At 42.6% G+C, this 17,723-nt stretch overlaps 1 protein-coding gene and 1 long non-coding RNA gene across 3 annotated transcripts in view; both read right to left on the bottom strand.

Annotated features, from left to right (window-relative positions):
• The window catches only part of LOC121534932 (ATP-dependent zinc metalloprotease YME1L1), a 41,488-nt gene extending 28,124 nt beyond the window's left edge, over positions 1-13,364 (bottom strand). Inside the window, exon 1 of one of the 2 annotated variants that reach the window (XM_041841557.2) lies at positions 12,930-13,364. In XM_041841557.2, the coding sequence (XP_041697491.2) occupies positions 12,930-12,962 (33 nt within the window). In that variant the 5' untranslated portion in view covers positions 12,963-13,364. The remainder of the gene's footprint in view (positions 1-12,929) is intronic. The other variant, XM_041841556.2, reaches the window with a different exon arrangement.
• Positions 13,365-16,543: 3,179 nt separating this feature from the next.
• Positions 16,544-17,285, bottom strand: LOC121534759. Its single transcript, XR_006657201.1, has 3 exons — positions 17,203-17,285; positions 16,739-16,944; positions 16,544-16,626 (listed from the first exon to the last, which is right to left on the bottom strand). It is a non-coding gene; the product is annotated as an uncharacterized LOC121534759 (long non-coding RNA).
• Positions 17,286-17,723: the final 438 nt, after the last annotated feature.

Here is a 17,723-nt window from a genome sequence, read left to right as displayed (position 1 = left end):
CTAATATGTAGTAAAACGTTCAGGTTTCAAACAATTAAGTAGCTATATGTTTTCAAAATGCATACTGCCTCCAGCTCATTGCAAACTGGTGTGTGACGTGCTGATGAAGCCTGCCTTCCGTTGCCTATGCATTTGAATGGTGAATTGGAAGCGCCCAAAAACTATTTTTAATACACTGAATGAAAATAAACGCAACATGCAACAATTTCAAAGGTTTTATTGAGTTACAGTTCATATAAGGAAATCAGTCAATTGAAATAAATTCATTAGGCCCTAATCTATGGATTTCACATGACTGGGAATACAGATATGCATCTGTTGGTCACAGATACCTTTAAAAAAAAAAAGTAGGGCTGTGGATAAGAAAACCAGTCAGTATCTGGTGTGACCACCATTTGCCTCATGCAGCGCGACACATCTCCTTCGCTTAGAGTTGATTGTGGCCGGTGGAATGTTGTCCCGCTCCTCTTCAATGGCTGTGCGAAGTTGCTGGATATTGGCTAGGAACTGGAACGCGCTGTCGTACACGTCGATCCAGAGCATCCCAAACATGCTCAATGGGTGACATGTCTGAGTATGCAGGCCATGGAAGAACAGGGACATTTTCAGCTTCCAGGAATTGTGTGCAGATCCTTGCGACATGGGACTGTGCATTATCATGCTGAAACATGAGGCGATGGCGGCAGATGAATGGCACAACAATGGGCCTCAGGATCTCGTCACGGTATCTCTGTGCATTCAAATTGCCATTGATAAAATGCAATTGTGTTCATTGGCCTTAGCTTATGCCTGCCCATACCATAACCCCACCGGCATCATGGTGACATCAGCAAACCGCTCGCCCACACGACGCCATACACGCGGTCTGCCATCTTCCCGGTACAGTTGAAACCGGGATTTATCCGTGAAGAGCACACTTCTCCAGCGTGCCAGTGACCATCGGTTGAGCATTTGCCCACTGAAGTTGGTTACGACGCCAAACTGCAGTCAGGTCAAGACTCAGGTGAGGATGACGAGCACGCATTTGAGCTTCCCTGAGACGGTTTCTGACAGTTTGTGCAAACCCTCAGTATCATCAGCTGTCCGGGAAGCTGGTCTAAGACGATCCCGCAGGTGAAGAAGCTGGATGTGGAGGTCCTGGGCTGGCGTGGTTACACATGGTCTGCGTTTGTTAGGCCGGTTGGACGTACTGCCAAATTCTCTAAAACAGCGGAGGCGGCTTCTGGTAGAGAAATTAACATTCAGTTCTCTGGCAACAGCTCTGGTGGACATTCCTGCAGTCAGCACGCCAGATTGCACGCTCCCTCAAAACTTTTGACATCTGTGGCATTGTGTTGTGTGACAACTGCACATTTTAAACTGCCCTTTTATTGTCCCCAGCACAAGGTGCACCTGTCTAATGATCATGCTGTTTAATCAGCTTCTTGATATGCCACACCTGTCAGGTGGCTGGTTTATCTTGGCAAATGAGAAATGCTCACTAACAGGGATGTAAACAAATTTGTGCACCAAATCTGAGAGAAATAAGAATTGTGTGCCTATGGAACATTTCTGGCATCTTTTATTTCAGCTCATGAAACATGGGACCAACACTTTACATGTTGTGTTTATATTTTTGTTCAGTATAGAAATGTTGCGCAATGATTGGGCTTATAAATGCGCTGTCTGGCAGATTTTTGGCTTAAAGGCTCTGTATCTGTGTGCGTGTGATAAATAAGATGCATAATGAATATTCACACGTGCCAATTTAATTCCACAAAATTATTCAAATTAACCCATCGACTGATAAGCACGACCAGTCAAATGTATTTTCATCAACTGGTATTTCCATCAATGAATAGGCTAAAAATAATTATTTTCACAATGGGATTTATTTTCTTCTCCCTTTTATTTAACTGCTTTTCAACAAAAAAAAAAATGGGTCAAAAGCCGGCTATTACAGGCTAACGAAAAACCTGCCAGCTGCATACAATGCCTTTGGACGGTAAGACGAAACGGATCAATATCGCCATCTGCCTGCCTTTGGGCTACCAATACAGTAGGGATCAACGTTTGAGTTTAATTGGATCTTTCTATAAATAATGGGGTGAAATGTGTGACATTGGGATCAACATTTCAAAATAGTTTGAAACAAAAAGAAAAAGGATTTTCATGCAGTTCAAGGTGTACTTAGAGGAATAAAAGTGAATATATGCAAATTGGACCATAACTCCACCTACAGTGGGGGAAAAAAGTATTTAGTCAACCACCAATTGTGCAAGTTCTCCCACTTAAAAAGATGAGAGAGGCCTGTAATTTTCATCATAGGTACACGTCAACTATGACAGACAAAATGAGGGAAAAAAATCAAGAAAATCACATTGTAGGATTTTTAATGAATTTATTTGCAAATGATGGTGGAAAATAAGTATTTGGTCAATAACAAAAGTTTCTCAATACTTTGTTATTTACATTTACATTTTAGTCATTTAGCAGACGCTCTTATCCAGAGCAACTTACAGTTAGTGAATACATATTTTTTTATACTGGCCCCCCGTGGGAATCGAACCCACAACCCTGGCGTTGCAAACACCATGCTCTATCAACTGAGCTACATCCCTGCCGGCCATTCCCTCCCCTACCCTGGACGACGCTGGGCCAATTGTGCGCCGCCCATGAGTCTCCCGGTCGCGGTCGGCTGCGACAGAGCCTGGATTCGAACCAGGATCTCTAGTGGCACAGTTAGCACTGCGATGCAGTGCCTTAGACCACTGCGCCACTCAGGAGTACACGTTATATACCCTTTGTTGGCAATGACACAGGTCAAACGTTTTCTGTAAGTCTTCACAAGGTTTTCACACACTGTTGCTGGTATTTTGGACCATTCCTCCATGCAGATCTCCTCTAGAGCAGTGATGTTTTGGGGCTGTCAATGGGCAACACAGACTTTCAACTCCCTCCAAAGATTTTCTATGGGGTTGAGATCTGGAGACTGGCTAGGCCACTCCAGGACCTTGAAATGCTTCTTACGAAGCCACTCCTTCGTTGCCCGGGCGGTGTGTTTGGGATCATTGTCATGCTGAAAGACCCAGCCACGTTTCATCTTCAATGCCCTTTGCCTTGATGACAGCTTTGCACACTTGGCATTCTCTCAACCAGCTTCACCTGGAATGCTTTTCCAACAGTCTTGAAGGAGTTCCCACATATGCTGAGCACTTGTTGGCTGCTTTTCCTTCACTCTTCAGTCCAACTCATCCCAAACCATCTCAATTGGTTAGAGGTCGGGCGATTGTTGAGGCCAGGTCATCTGATGCAGCACTCCATCACTCTCCTCCTTGGTAAAATAGACCTTACACAGCCTGGAGGTGTGTTGGGTCATTGTCCTGTTGAAAAACAAATGATAGTCCCACTAAGCCCAAACCAGATGGGATGGCGTATCGCTGCAGAATGCTGTGGTAGCCATGCTGGTTAAGTGTGCCTTGAATTCTAAATAAATCACAGACAGTGTCACCAGCAAAGCACCCCCTCACCATCACACCTGCTCCTCTTCCATGCTTCACGGTGGGAACTACACATACGGAGATCATCCATTCACCTACACTGCATCTCACAAAGACCAAAACTTAAAAAAGTAATGATGGACTGTCGTTTCTCTTTGCTTATTTGAGCTGTTCTTGCCATAATATGGACTTGGTTTTTTACCAAATAGGGCTATCTTCTGTATACCACCCCTACCTTGTCACAACACAACTGATTGGCTCAAAACGCATTAAGAAGGAAATAAATTCCACAATTAAGTTAAGAAGGCACACCTGTTAATTGAAATGCATTCCAGGTGACTAACTCATGAAGCTGGTTGAGAGAATGCCAAGAGTGTGCAAAGCTGTCATCAAGGCAAAGGGTGGCGACTTTGAAGAAACTCAAATCTAAAATATATTTTGATTTGTTTAACACTTTTTTGGTTACTACATGATTCCATATGTGTTATTTCATAGTTTTGATGTCTTCACTACTACTCTCCAATGTAGAAAATAGTAAAAAATTAAGAAAAGCCCTTGAATGAGTAGGTGTGTCTAAACTTTTGACTGGTACTGTATGTTCTCAATTTTAAAAAACGATACCAGTAGACAATGTATGAGGCTAATCATTATGTTTAGTGCAAATCCAACCCTTGTAATCTAGGTAGAGAAATGTCTGGAAGCAGTAGATGATGGGATCCTTAGTTTAAAACATACACACAACTACTACACCCACTAAATTCAATGCCAGATACCTTTCTCCCAGAAGGTCTGAGTGGCACTTGGAGCTGCCACTGTGATAATGAAGATGGTTTGCCTAAGACTACCACAACAATTACATTGTCTATGCTAAATGTGTTTAAATTGTAAAAGAATGAATAGTTAGGCTATAAGAAATACATTTTATTCAATTGGGCAAGGCAACGCAGAGATGACACAAAAAATACTTTTGATTTCACCCATACAACAATATAGCCTATTATTGAAGTATACAGTATGTTTACAATATCATAAACCGTCTTTTACATGTTCCAAATTACATGTTATATATTGATCCAGTTTAAGGGGACACTTTTGTCATGACGACAAGGTGAAGGTGCTCTCTACTCAAATGGCACAACAGAATCATTCAGATTGACCAAAGCACAGCATATGACAACCACCTTGCATTCGGAAAGTATTCAGACCCCTTGACTTTTTCCACTGTCACTTTACAGCCTTATTCTAAAATGGCTTAAATAAAATCTCTCATCAATCTACACACAATACCCCACAATGACAAGGCAAAAATAGGTAGTATTCAGACCCTTTACTCAGTACTTTGTTGAAGCACCTTTGGCAGCGATTACAGCCTCAAGCCTTCTTGGGTATGACGCTACAAGCTTGACATATGTGAATTTGTGGAGTTTCTCCCATTCTTCTCTGCAGATCCTCTCAAGCTCTGTCAAGTTGGAAGTGGAGCGTCGCTTCACAGCTATTTTCAGGTCTCTCCAGAGATGTTCGATCAGGTTCAAATCCGAACTCTGGCTGGGCCACTCAAGGACATTCAGAGACTTGTCCCGAAGCCACTCCTCTGTTGTCTTGGCTGTGTGCTTAGGGTTGTTGTCCTGTTGAAAGGTAAGCCTTCGCCCCAGTCTGAGGTCCTGAGCAGGTTTTCATTAAGGATCTCTGTACTTTGCTCTGTTCATCTTTCCCTCGATCCTGACTATTCTTCTAGTCTCTGCGGCTGAAAAACATCCCCACAGCATGCTGCCACCACCATGCTTCACCGTAGAGATGATACCATGTTTCCTCCAGACGTGACGCTTGGCATTCAGGCCAAAGAGTTTAATCTTGATTTATTCAGACCAGAGAATTTTGTTTCTCATTGTCTGAGTCCTTTAGGCGCCTTTTGGCTTCCGTCTGGCCACTCTACCATAAAGGCCAGATTGGTGAGTGCTGCAGAGATGGTTGTCCTTCTGGAAGGTTCTCCCATCTCCACAGAGGAACTCTGGAGCTCTGTCAGACTGACCATCAGGTCAGCCAGCTCTAGGAAGAGTCTTGGTGGTTCCAAACTTCTTCCATTTATGAATGATGGAGGCCACTATGTTCTTGGGGACCTTCAATGCTGCAGACATGTTTTGGTACCCTTCCCCAGAACTGTGCCTCGACACAATCCTGTCTCGGCGCTCTACGGACAATTCCTTCGACCTCATGGCTTGGTTTTTGCTCTGACATGCACTGTCAACTGTGGGACCTTATATAGACAGGTGTGTGCCTTTCCAAATCATGTCCAATCAATTGAATTTACCACAGGTGGACTCCAATCAAGTTGTAGAAACATCTCAAGGATGATCAATGGAAACAGGATGTACCTGAGCTCAATTTCGAGTCTCATAGCAAAGGGTCTGAATAATTATCTAATTTTTTTTTTGAAATTTGCAAAACTTTCTAAAAACCAGTTTTCGCTTTGTCAATATGGGGTATTGTGTGTAGATTGATGAGGATTGTTAAAAAAAAATAAAAAATTAGAATAAGGCTCTAACGTAACAAAATGTGGAAAACGTCAAGGGGTCTGAATACTTTCTGAATGCACTGTAACTGAGGGATGTCTCCTTTCATATCTGGAAAAGGACAAATTAGTAAAGGAGAAACTGATGCTGCTGCAGCATTGCTCATCTTCATAGTGGGAATCCAGTCAACATGGGTGTCTTGATAGAGGTCAGCTGGTGAACCTACAGTTCATAAACAAATAAAAAGCACACCTGATGTTAGAATATCACTTCAGGTCATCCATACCATCAAGGCTCTTGATTGTTTAGTTGTGTTTAATTCAGTCAGGTGTTTTAGTGTCATATAAAGATGAAATATATTGTTGGGCTGGAACAACCAATAGTCAACACAGCAGGTTGCCCTATCCCATTGAGGCCTTTGTCCTATGCTGTAATGTCCATACATTTTCCCTCCTTATGAATAATTTGTTGAACTTTATCATTGGGTCAGTGCCTCCTCCAGGCTATATGGATGTCATATTGTACAATTTGTGTCTCCCCTTTTTCATGGTCATAGCTAGAAGGAATCCAGCTTTTGTAAAATTAATGTCCAATTTTACTTTTCATAGCAGGTTAGGAGAACTTACGCAGCAGGTTAGGATAATTAACGTTGCCGGTTAGGAGAATTAGGTTAAGGTTAGGAAAAGGGTTATGGTTAGCTAAAATGCATTTTTATATATATATATTTTGACGTTCATTTGCTGGATCCCTTCTAGCCATGACCCCTTTTCATAGGCTTAGATTACATGGTTGCTTTCAAGACAAGGTTGTTTTATTTATCCGATGTCAGTGTCAGCAGAGTAGGCCTATTCTACCGTCGTGTTAAAAAAGATTCTGCTAATGTTCAGTCATACGGTGTAGTAGAATTGCATGAAATGTTTATCAAAGGCCACATTTTTTCCTGTGCAAAGGAAAGAAACATCTCTGATATAGCCTATAGGCCTACGCGCTCATTAATAGCCTAAATTCTGACTATCCAATCTACTCATGCAATCCTTTGTTATAAAGGTGAATTGATGGTGAAAAAAATACAGTGAGGGAAAAAAGTATTTGATCCCCTGCTGATTTTGTAAGTTTGCCCACTGACAAAGAAATTATCAGTCTATAATTTTAATGGTATTTGAACAGTGAGAGACAGAATAACAACAAAAAAATCCAGAAAAACGCATGTCAAAAATGTTATAAATTGATTTGCATTTTAATGAGGGAAATAAGTATTTGACCCCTCTGCAAAACATGACTTAGTACTTGGTGGCAAAACCACAGAGGTTTTGCCACCAATCACAGAGGTCAGACGTTTCTTGTAGTTGGCCACCAGGTTTGCACACATCTCAGGAGGGATTTGTCCCACTCCTCTTTGCAGATCTTCTCCAAGTCATTAAGGTTGAGGCTGATGTATGGCAACTCGAACCTTCAGCTCCCTCCACAGATTTTCTATGGGATTAAGGTCTGGAGACTGGCTAGGCCACTCCAGGACCTTAATGTGCTTCTTCTTGAGCCACTCCTTTGTTGCCTTGGCCGTGTGTTTTGGGTGATTGTCATGCTGGAATACCCATCCATGACCCATTTTCAATGCCCTGGCTGAGGGAAGGAGGTTCTCACCCAAGATTTGACGGTACATGGCCCCGTCCATCGTCCCTTTGATGCGGTGAAGTTGTCCTGTCCCCTTAGCAGAAAAACACCCCCAAAGCATAATGTTTCCACCTCAATTGTTGACGGTGGGGATGGTGTTCTTGGGGGTCATAGGCAGCATTCCTCCTCCTCCAAACACGGCGGGTTGAGTTGAAGCCAAAGAGCTCGATTTTGGTCTCATCTGACCACAACACTTTCACCCAGTTCTCCTCTGAATCATTCAGATGTTCATTGGCAAACTTCAGACGGGCATGTATATGTGCTTTCTTGAGCAGGGGGACCTTGCGGGCACTGCAGGATTTCAGTCCTTCACTGCGTAGTGTGTTACCAATTGTTTTCTTGGTGACTATGGTCCCAGCTGCCTTGAGATCATTGACAAGATCCTCCAGTGTAGTTCTCGGCTTATTCCTCACTGTTCTCATGATCATTGCAACTCCACGAGGTGAGACCTTGCATGGAGCCCCAGGCCGAGGGAGATTGACAGTTCTTTTGTTTCTTCCATTTGCGAATAATCGCACCAACTGTTGTCACCTTCTCACCAAGCTGCTTGGCGATGGTCTTGTAGCCCATTCCAGCCTTGTGTAGGTCTACAATCTTGTCTTGTCCTAATCTCAGCTCGTTACCTGTATAAAAGACACCTGGGAGCCAGAAATCTTTCTGATTGAGAGGGGGTCAAATACTTATTTCCCTCATTAAAATGCAAATCAATTTATAACATTTTTGACATGCGTTTTTCTGGATTTTTTTGTTGTTATTCTGTCTCTCACTGTTCAAATAAACCTACCATTAAAATTATAGACTGATAATTTCTTTGTCAGTGGGCAAACGTACAAAATCAGCAGGGGATCAAATACTTTTTCCCCTCAGTGTAGGTTCCCAAAAACTTGACTCACGCGCCGCCTATGTAAGAGACAGACTACAAGCTATCTTGCTAGCTAATGTTGGCTAACTTAGTCTTGTTGTTAACACCTGGTTAGCAGCGAAACTAAACTCGAAATCGATCAGACTTACCAGTAGATTCAGGTCTTGACGGGCAAAAATGTTTCTTCGCTTTTCTGACAGTTCTTGAGTCTTATCTCATTGCTGTTTCATGAGATAAGGGTAATTTGTAAAAATATGTATATTTATTTTCTGCCTTGTTAGGGCAACCAAATACTGCACAGAAATTGACTGTGGTGATGAATCAACTAGTTTTAGGCATCGTTCAAATCACATTTTATTTGTCACATGCGCCGAATACAACAGGTGTAGACCTTACAATGAAATGCTTACTTACAAGCCCTTAACCAACAATGCAGTTAAGAAAATTAAGTGTTAAGAAAGTATTTACTAAAATAAACCGAAGTAAAAAATAGATAAGTATAAAAATAAAAATAAAAATAAATAAATAACTAAGAATTAAAGAGCAGCAGTACAATAACAGTAGCGAGGCTATATACAGGGGGTACCGGTACATAGTCAATGTGCGGGGGCACAGGTTAGTTGAGGTAATTGAGGTAATATGTACATGTGGGTAGAGGTAAAGTGACTATACATAGATAGTAAACAAAGAGTAGCAGCAGCGTAAAAGAGGGTGGGGGGGACAATGCAAATAGTCAGAGTCTTATGGCTTGGGGGTAGAAGCTGTTAAGAAGCCTTTTGGACCTAGACTTGGCGCTCCGGTACCGCTTGCCGTGCGGTAGCAGAGAGAACAGTCCACGAATACGGTGGCTGGAGTCTTTGACAATTTTTAGGGCCTTCCTGTGACAACGCCTGGTATAGAGCTCCTGGATGGCAGGAAGCTTGGCCCCAGTGATGTACTGGGCCGTATGCACTACCCTCTGTAGTGCCTTGCGGTCGGAGGCCGAGCAGTTGCCATACCAGGCGGTGATGCAACCAGTCAAGATGCTCTCGATGGTGCAGCTGTAGAACTTTGAGGTTCTGAGGACCCATGCCAAATCTTTTCAGTCTGCTGAGGGGGAATAGGCTTTGTCGTGCCCTCTTCACGACTGTCTTGGTGTGCTTGGACCATATTAGTTTGTTGGTGATGTGGACACCAAGGAATTTGAAGCTCTCAACCTGTTCCACTACAGCCCCGTCGATGAGAATGGTCCTTAATCATCTCCTTTGTCTTGGTCACGTTGAGGGAGAGGTTGTTATCCTGGCACCCCACGGCCAGGTCTCTGACCTCCTCCCTATAGGTTTTCGGTGATCAGGCCTGCCACTGTTGTGTCATCTGCAAACTTAATGATGGTGTTGGAGTTGTGCTTGGCCATGCAGTCATGGGTGAACAGGGAGTACAGGAGGGGACTGAGCACGCACCCGTGAGGGGCCCCCGTGTTGAGGATCAGTGTGGCAGATGTGTTGTTACCTACCCTTACCACCTGGGGGTGGCCCTTTCAGGAAGTCGAGGATCCAGTTGCAGAAGGAGGTGTTTAGTCCCAGGGTCCTTAGCTTAGTGATGAGCTTTGAGGGCACTAAGGTTTTGAACGCTGAACTGTAGTCAATGAATAGCATTCTCATGTAGGTGTTCCTTTTGTCCAGGTGGGAAAGGGCAGTGTGGAGTGCAATCGAGATTGCATCATATCTAGATCTGTTGGGGCCGTATGCAAATTGGAGTGGGTCTAGGATTTCTGGGATAATGGTATTGATGTGAGCCATGACCAGCCTTTCAAAGCACTTCATGGCTACAGACGTGAGTGCTACGGGTCGGTAGTCATTTAGGCAGGTTACCTTAGTGAAAAATGTTGGTATTACAGACTCAGTCAGAGACAGGTTGAAAATGTTAGTGAAGACACTTGACAGTTGGTCAGTGCATGCTCGGAGTACACATCCTGGTAGTCCGTCTGGTCCTGCTGCCTTGTGAATGTTGACCTGTTTAAAAGGTCTTACTCACATCGGCTACGGAGAGCGTGATCACACAATCGTCCGGAACAGCTGATGCTCTCATGCATGCTTCAGTGTTGCTTGCCTCGAAGCGAGCATAGGTGTAATTTAGCTTGTCTGGTAGGCTCGTGTCACTGGGCAGCTCGCGGCTGTGCTTCCCTTTGTAGTCTGTAATAGTTTGCAAGCCCTGCCACATCCGACGAGTGTCGGAGACGGTGTAGTACGATTCAATCTTAGTCCTGTATTGACGCTTTGCCTGTTTGATGGTTCGTCGGAGGGCATAGCGGGATTTCTTATAAGTGTCCGGTTTAGAATCCCGCTCCTTGAAAGCGGCTGCTCTACCCTTTAGCTCAGTGCGGATGTTGCCTGTAATCCATGGCTTCTGGTTGGGGTATGTACGTACGGTCACAGTGGGGATGACGTCATCGATGCACTTATTGATGAAGCCAGTGACTGATGTGGTATACTCCTCAATGCCATCGGAAGAATCCCGGAACATATTCTAGTCTGTGCTAGCAAAACAGTCTTGTAGCTTAGCATCTGCGTCATCTGACCGCTTCTGTATTGAGCGAGTCACTGGTACTTCCTGCTTTAGTTTTTGCTTGTAAGCAGGAATCAGGAGGATAGAATTATGGTCAGATTTGCCAAATGGAGGGCAAGGGAGAGCTTTGTACATGTCTCTGTGTGTGGAGTAAAGGTGGTCTAGAGTTTTTTTTCCCTCTGGTTGCACATTTAACATGCTGATAGAAATTAGGTAAAACTGATTTAAGTGTTTCTGCACTTTTCTTGTTTGCTTATGGCCTTATACAGCTCGTTGAGTGCGGTCTTAGTGCCAGCATCAGTTTGTGGCGGTAAATAGACAGCCACGATAAATATAGATGAAAACTATTGGTAAATAGTGTGGTCTACAGCTTATCATGAGATACTCTACCTCAGGAGAGCAAAACATTGTGACTTCCTTAATATTAGATTTTGTTATTTACAAATATACACAGACCACCACCCCTTGTCTTACCGGAGGCAGCTGTTCTATCTTGCCGATGCACCGAAAACCCCGCCAGCTGTATGTTATCCATGTCGTCGTTCAGCCACGACTCGTGAAACATAAGATATTACAGTTTTTAATGTCCCGTTGGTAGGATATTCTTGATCGGAGCTCATCCATTTTATTATCCAATGATTGTACGTTGGCTAATAGGACTGATGGTAGAGGCAGTTTACCCACTCGCCGTCGGATCCTTACAAGGCACCCTGACCTACGTCCCAGATATCTCTGTCTCTTCTTCATGAGAATGACGGGGATTTTGGCCTTGTCGGGTGTCTGAAGTAAATCCTTTGTGTCCGACTCGTTAAAGAAAAAATCTTCATCCAGTACAAGGTAAGTAATTGCTGTCCTGATATCCAGAAAGCTCTTTTCGGTCATAAGAGACAGTGGCAGAAACATTATGTACAAAATAAGTTAAAAATAACACGAAAAAACACACACACACAATAGCACAATCGGTTAGGAGCCTGTAAAACGGCAGCCAGCTGTTGTCGAAATAATTGATGATGTGGTGGTCTTACAACATGGCCGCCAGGAGGCGTCATACGTCAACTGCCTGGCAACACTAAAGCCAACTTGGACTTTGTGGCTGTAGAATCTAGTGGAAACAGTTTATCGTCCGCACAAGGCCTTGGAAATCACCACACTAGTTTAAGCACCGCCTTTGCCCAATCCTGATACGTCCAAATAATGGAGGAAAACCCCAAACAAGGAAATACTACCGCTCGTATTCACACAATTCCACGTCGTGAGCCTTGACAGATTCTCGCCGTTTCATCTGTCCACGAGAGATTAATAGCAGCTATGTAGCCTACCCTACAGGTGCACCAAAATAAGGCCCTCGTGATAATATTCTGCAGACCACTGACCTCGTTGCAATGTAACAAGCTATCCACCTGATGTTACGATAATAGCATAAGGTAGCTACAATTGAAGAGTTTCTTCTGTTTCTGGTCTGCAAAAGTATTTAACTCTTGGCTTGTACAGTCAACTTTGACTTCAGCTAGTTAGCTGTGGTAGCTAGATTGTTGCCATTACCCAGGAACAGCACAGTGCCTGACTGGCGCAGTTTTAGCATTTCTGCTGTGTTGCAGCAGCAGACAAACAAACATTAGCCTATGCTAGCTAACGTTCGCTAGTAACTCAGCTACCTAGTTAACTACCTAGCTAACGTTGACCGGTGAAAGTATATTTTAAAACCCTGGTGAAATTGGCAAGATATCCCTTACTAACTGCTCAATAACTATCTCCTGCGAAGAATGGACTGACAGCTTGATAAGGTTAGCTTAGCACAACTATGGCTAGCTAACTGGTAAACATCAACACTCAATGGCTAGCTTACGTTAGTTAGTTTCTTACCTGTGGTTGGACTGTTGTTGACAAGGAAAACATTTCCAATATCGCTTTCAGACAGGCCAACAAACGTGTTTCAACGCTCCTTTCCGAATTGTCCTTGCCCTTGTTTCTCTGTCTGCGTTCGTTTAGCTAACGTTACTGAAACTCATGTTCAGTGTGCGATCCACTCAGTTAGCTCGTGAAGTTCGCAAGAGGAAAGCTGCTAACAAATTTTAAAGGTCAACCGGATATTTTTAAGTTTTGACAACCGGAGTAAGTTAGCTGGCTAAATGCTTAAAGAAACAACCCTTAAGGGATTGCATACATCATTGGTCGCTTTTCATAAAGTATGGGTCTGGTTGGTCACGACCAATGATGTATGCAAACCATAGACAGTAAAAAATATAAAACCTGGATTGCTGATGCTATGTATTTGCCAATGAGAGTCCTCCATAGGAATCAATGGAATTCTACAGTATTTCAATTAAATATGCACTATGCAGAAATCACTCCGCCATTTCCTGGTTGCTAATATTCGAATGGTTTGCCTAATTTCAGTTTATGTGACAAAACATTATACAAGTATAATGTAGAGAATCATTGTACCATCTAAGCCACTGTGAAATATATTTTCCATAACCAAAAATATTGTATTTTCAGCTTGTTGGAAGCTGGTGTACAACACCAAAAGTAAAAGATGCAAAAACTAAACTTAAGAACGGGATGCATATAAATAACGCACATAGAACAGATCTGCTGCTTCTTAGACCTGCTTTCAATGAGAATTACAGACCTTTCTATGTGAATTTGGTTGGGATCGCCCAAAAAGTTACATATAGCAGCTTTAAGGGTGACTCTGGCTATCTACTCCGATTTCAGAGCACTCTTGTCTGAGTGTGCCAGAGTGCAGAATAAGTGATGAATTTACAAATGTGCAACACCCGTTGAATATGACCAGTCAGTAAACGTTGCCAAAAAAACGTTATTAAATTGTTGCCAGCAGCACAGTTACAGTCACGAATGCTTTAGATAACACGAAAACTCTGCTAGGGCGAGTATAACGGTCAGAGTGAGATGTTCTCTCATTTGGGTGTGGAAGTAGCTAGCAAGCTAGCCAACTTTAAGCCAGTTAGCTTGGGTGCTTGACTGCTGTTGTGAGATCAGAACGCTTGGATCAACCCTACTTCTCGGCCAGAGCGTCCAGTGTGCGCTCTGAACATTCCGAGAGCTCAGAATTTATGAACAGACAATCTGACAAAACTCTGAATTTATGAATGACCCAGAGCGCACTCTGACACACTGGAGGCAATTTATGAACACACCCTAAATGGTATGAATAAAATACCATGTATTTAAGTATTTTGTTGTTGTAGTGGGGACAGTAACATTAGTACAAAAAAAAAAAATCTTTAAAGAAAATGTTTTAATATATTTCCTTTTATTTAGCACACATAATATAATTTAAAAGTATTCATTAAGGTGTCTTATACAATAAACGTAAATTTTAGGTCCTGTACTTTTTACAGTCTATACAAAAAATATACATGCATGTAATATATATATATATATATATACAGTGGGGTGAAAAAAAGTATTTAGTCAGCCACCAATTGTGCAAGTTCTCCCACTTAAAAAGATGAGAGAGGCCTTTAATTTTCATCATAGGTACACGTCAACTATGACAGACAAATTGAGAATGTTATCAGTATAAAAGACACCTGTCCACAACCTCAAACAGTCACACTCCAAACTCCACTATGGCCAAGACCAAAGAGCTGGGAAGACTGAATCTGCAATAGGTAAGCAGCTTGGTTTGAAGAAATCAACTGTGGGAGCAATTATTAGGAAATGGAAGACATACAAGACCACTGATAATCTCCCTCGATCTGGGGCTCCACGCAAGATCTCACCCCGTGGGGTCAAAATGATCACAAGAACGGTGAGCAAAAATCCCAGAACCACACGGGGGGACCTAGTGAATGACCTGCAGAGAACTGGGACCAAAGTAACAAAGCCTACCATCAGTAACACACTACGCCGCCAGGGACTCAAATCCTGCAGTGCCAGACGTGTCCCCCCTGCTTAAGCCAGTACATGTCCAGGCCCGTTTGAAGTTTGCTAGAGTGCATTTGGATGATCCAGAAGAGGATTGGGAGAATGTCATATGGTCAGATGAAACCAAAATAGAACTTTTTGGTAAAAACTCAACTCGTCGTGTTTGGAGGACAAAGAATGCTGAGTTGCATCCAAAGAACACCATACCTACTGTGAAGCATGGGGGTGGAAACATCATGCTTTGGGGCTGTTTTTCTGCAAAGGGACCAGGACGACTGATCCGTGTAAAGGAAAGAATGAATGGGGCCATGTATCGTGCGATTTTGAGTGAAAACCTCCTTCCATCAGCAAGGGCATTGAAGATGAAACGTGGCTGGGTCTTTCAGCATGACAATGATCCCAAACACACCGCCCGGGCAACGAAGGAGTGGCTTCGTAAAAAGCATTTCAAGGTCCTGGAGTGGCCTAGCCAGTCTCCAGATCTCAACCCCATAGAAAATCTTTGGAGGGAGTTGAAAGTCCGTGTTGCCCAGCGACAGCCCCAAAACATCACTGCTCTAGAGGAGATCTGCATGGAGGAATGGGCCAAAATACCAGCAACAGTGTGTGAAAACCTTGTGAAGACTTACAGAAAACATTGCCAACAAAGGGTATATAACAAAGTATTGAGAAACTTTTGTTATTGACCAAATACTTATTTTCCACCATAATTTGCTACTACAATGTGATTTTCTGGATTATTTTTTCTCATTTTGTCTGTCATAGTTGACGTGTACCTATGATGAAAATTACAGGCCTCTCATCTTTTTAAGTGGGAGAACTTGCACAATTGGTGGCTGACTAAATACTTTTTTCCCCCACTGTGTATATATATATATATATATATATATATATATATATATATATATATATATATATATATATATATATGCAGATGACACTGGTGTGTATGCTATTGCCACCACTGTTGAGCATGCTCTTTCAGAGCTACAATCTGCCTTAATTGCATTGCAGAAAGCCTTTGTCTCAAGGCTTAATAATATTTTTTTAACCTGTCTCCTCCCCTTCACTACACTGATTGAAGTGGATTTTACAAGTGACATCAATAAGCGATCATAGCTTTCACCTGGTCAGTCTATGTCATGGAAAGAGCAGTTGTTCTTAATGTTTTGTATACTCAGTGTGTGTTATTTTCCAAAACGTGAAAATATGTATCTGATGATGCATACTGTATGTATGAATATGTAAATTAGGAGGTGCCCACATTGATCGTGTCCCTGTTTATAAATATCTGGGCATCTGGATTGATGAAAAGCTATCTTTCAAAACACATATTGATGAGTTAAGAATTCAAATGGGCTTCCTTTATAGGAATAGGCCATGCCTTTCATTAAATAGCAGAAAACAAATCAGTCGACATTCATAGCGGTTATCGATTATGCTGATATTGTTTATATGAATGCAGCAGCCACTGTATTGAAGCCATTGGACGCAGTTTATCATAGAGCACTACGTTTTATTACGTGTGACAGGTTCAGTACACATCAATGCTTTCTGTATCAGAAAGTAGGCTGTTCCTCTTTGTTTATAAAGCCCTCTTGTACAAACTTTCACCTTGCCTTCCTTCATTGTTCACCTACAGATGTACAAGCTACCCGTCGACCACCTGTCAAAATAAATGTAAAATAAAAACTTGTGATGCAGCTAGGGTTTTAGACCGTACTGTGATACAGTCAGGATTTAAAGTTGTATCTATGGTTTTTAGACATTGATCTCACCTGTAATGTGGTCAGGGCCTCCAGAGTGTTCACCCTCTGAAGCATGTTAGTCATGTCCTCCTGCAGCCTTGTCAGCGCCACGGCAATGTGCTCATTAAGGTTACCAGCGGCAACAGCCTCAGTCCTGCTTTGCATAACCCAGCGCTCTGCTGCATTTCCATTGGTACAAAGCTGTGACCCGGAACCTAGCCCTAATGACCTGAAACCTATACAACAAACAATAGGCAGTGAGCCATCATTACTCTATGGACTTTAGGGCCTGTATTCACAAAACGTCATACGTTAGAGTAGAAGTGCAGATCTAGGATCACTTTGGCCTTTCATGTAGATTAGAATGAATGGAAGTTTTATAAATACCAGCCCAGAAGCACAGAAGAAAGATTTCAACTTAATCAAGGGATCAAATGTTACTGATTGTATTTTCTAAATAACTTAAACAAATGAGAAAATGTCTACAGACCCACCTATTCCACTCATTGACCAGCAACTGTCACGTCGTTCGGTATGAAGTACCTCCCTGCGAGGGGAGTTTTCCTCATGTCCTCCTCATCCAGGGCTATCTTAGTGTCTCTCTGAAAACTCCTCCTCTTAGTCTGACTTGCCTTGCCGGAGAAGTGTACCCTGGGTACTCCCTATTCCTGTGGAGACAACTAGGGCTGTGGCGTTCATGAAATAGTGTCAGCCAGTAACCGTCATGCAAATAGCTGTCGTTCTCATGGTAATTGACCGTTAATGAACATAAACACGTTGAGCATCTTCGGGCAAACACGTGTCGCCTACAAGCCACTGATGCGGAACATTTACATTTTAAAAAGTCTAATAAATCCATTTAATATAGCCTACACCATCACAATAAATCCATTATTTATTTTAGGCAGGTCTAAAGAAACATGATATGAAGAAAATGTAGCCTATTTCAGAAGAAAAGAATAGCATACAGTGCCTTACAAAAGTATTCATCCCCCTTGGCGTTTTTCCTATTTTG

Source organism: Coregonus clupeaformis, chromosome 21, assembly GCF_020615455.1.
Source record: "Coregonus clupeaformis isolate EN_2021a chromosome 21, ASM2061545v1, whole genome shotgun sequence".
NCBI classification, from domain to species: Eukaryota; Metazoa; Chordata; class Actinopteri; order Salmoniformes; family Salmonidae; genus Coregonus; species Coregonus clupeaformis.
This window is presented reverse-complemented; position numbering and strand designations above follow the sequence as displayed.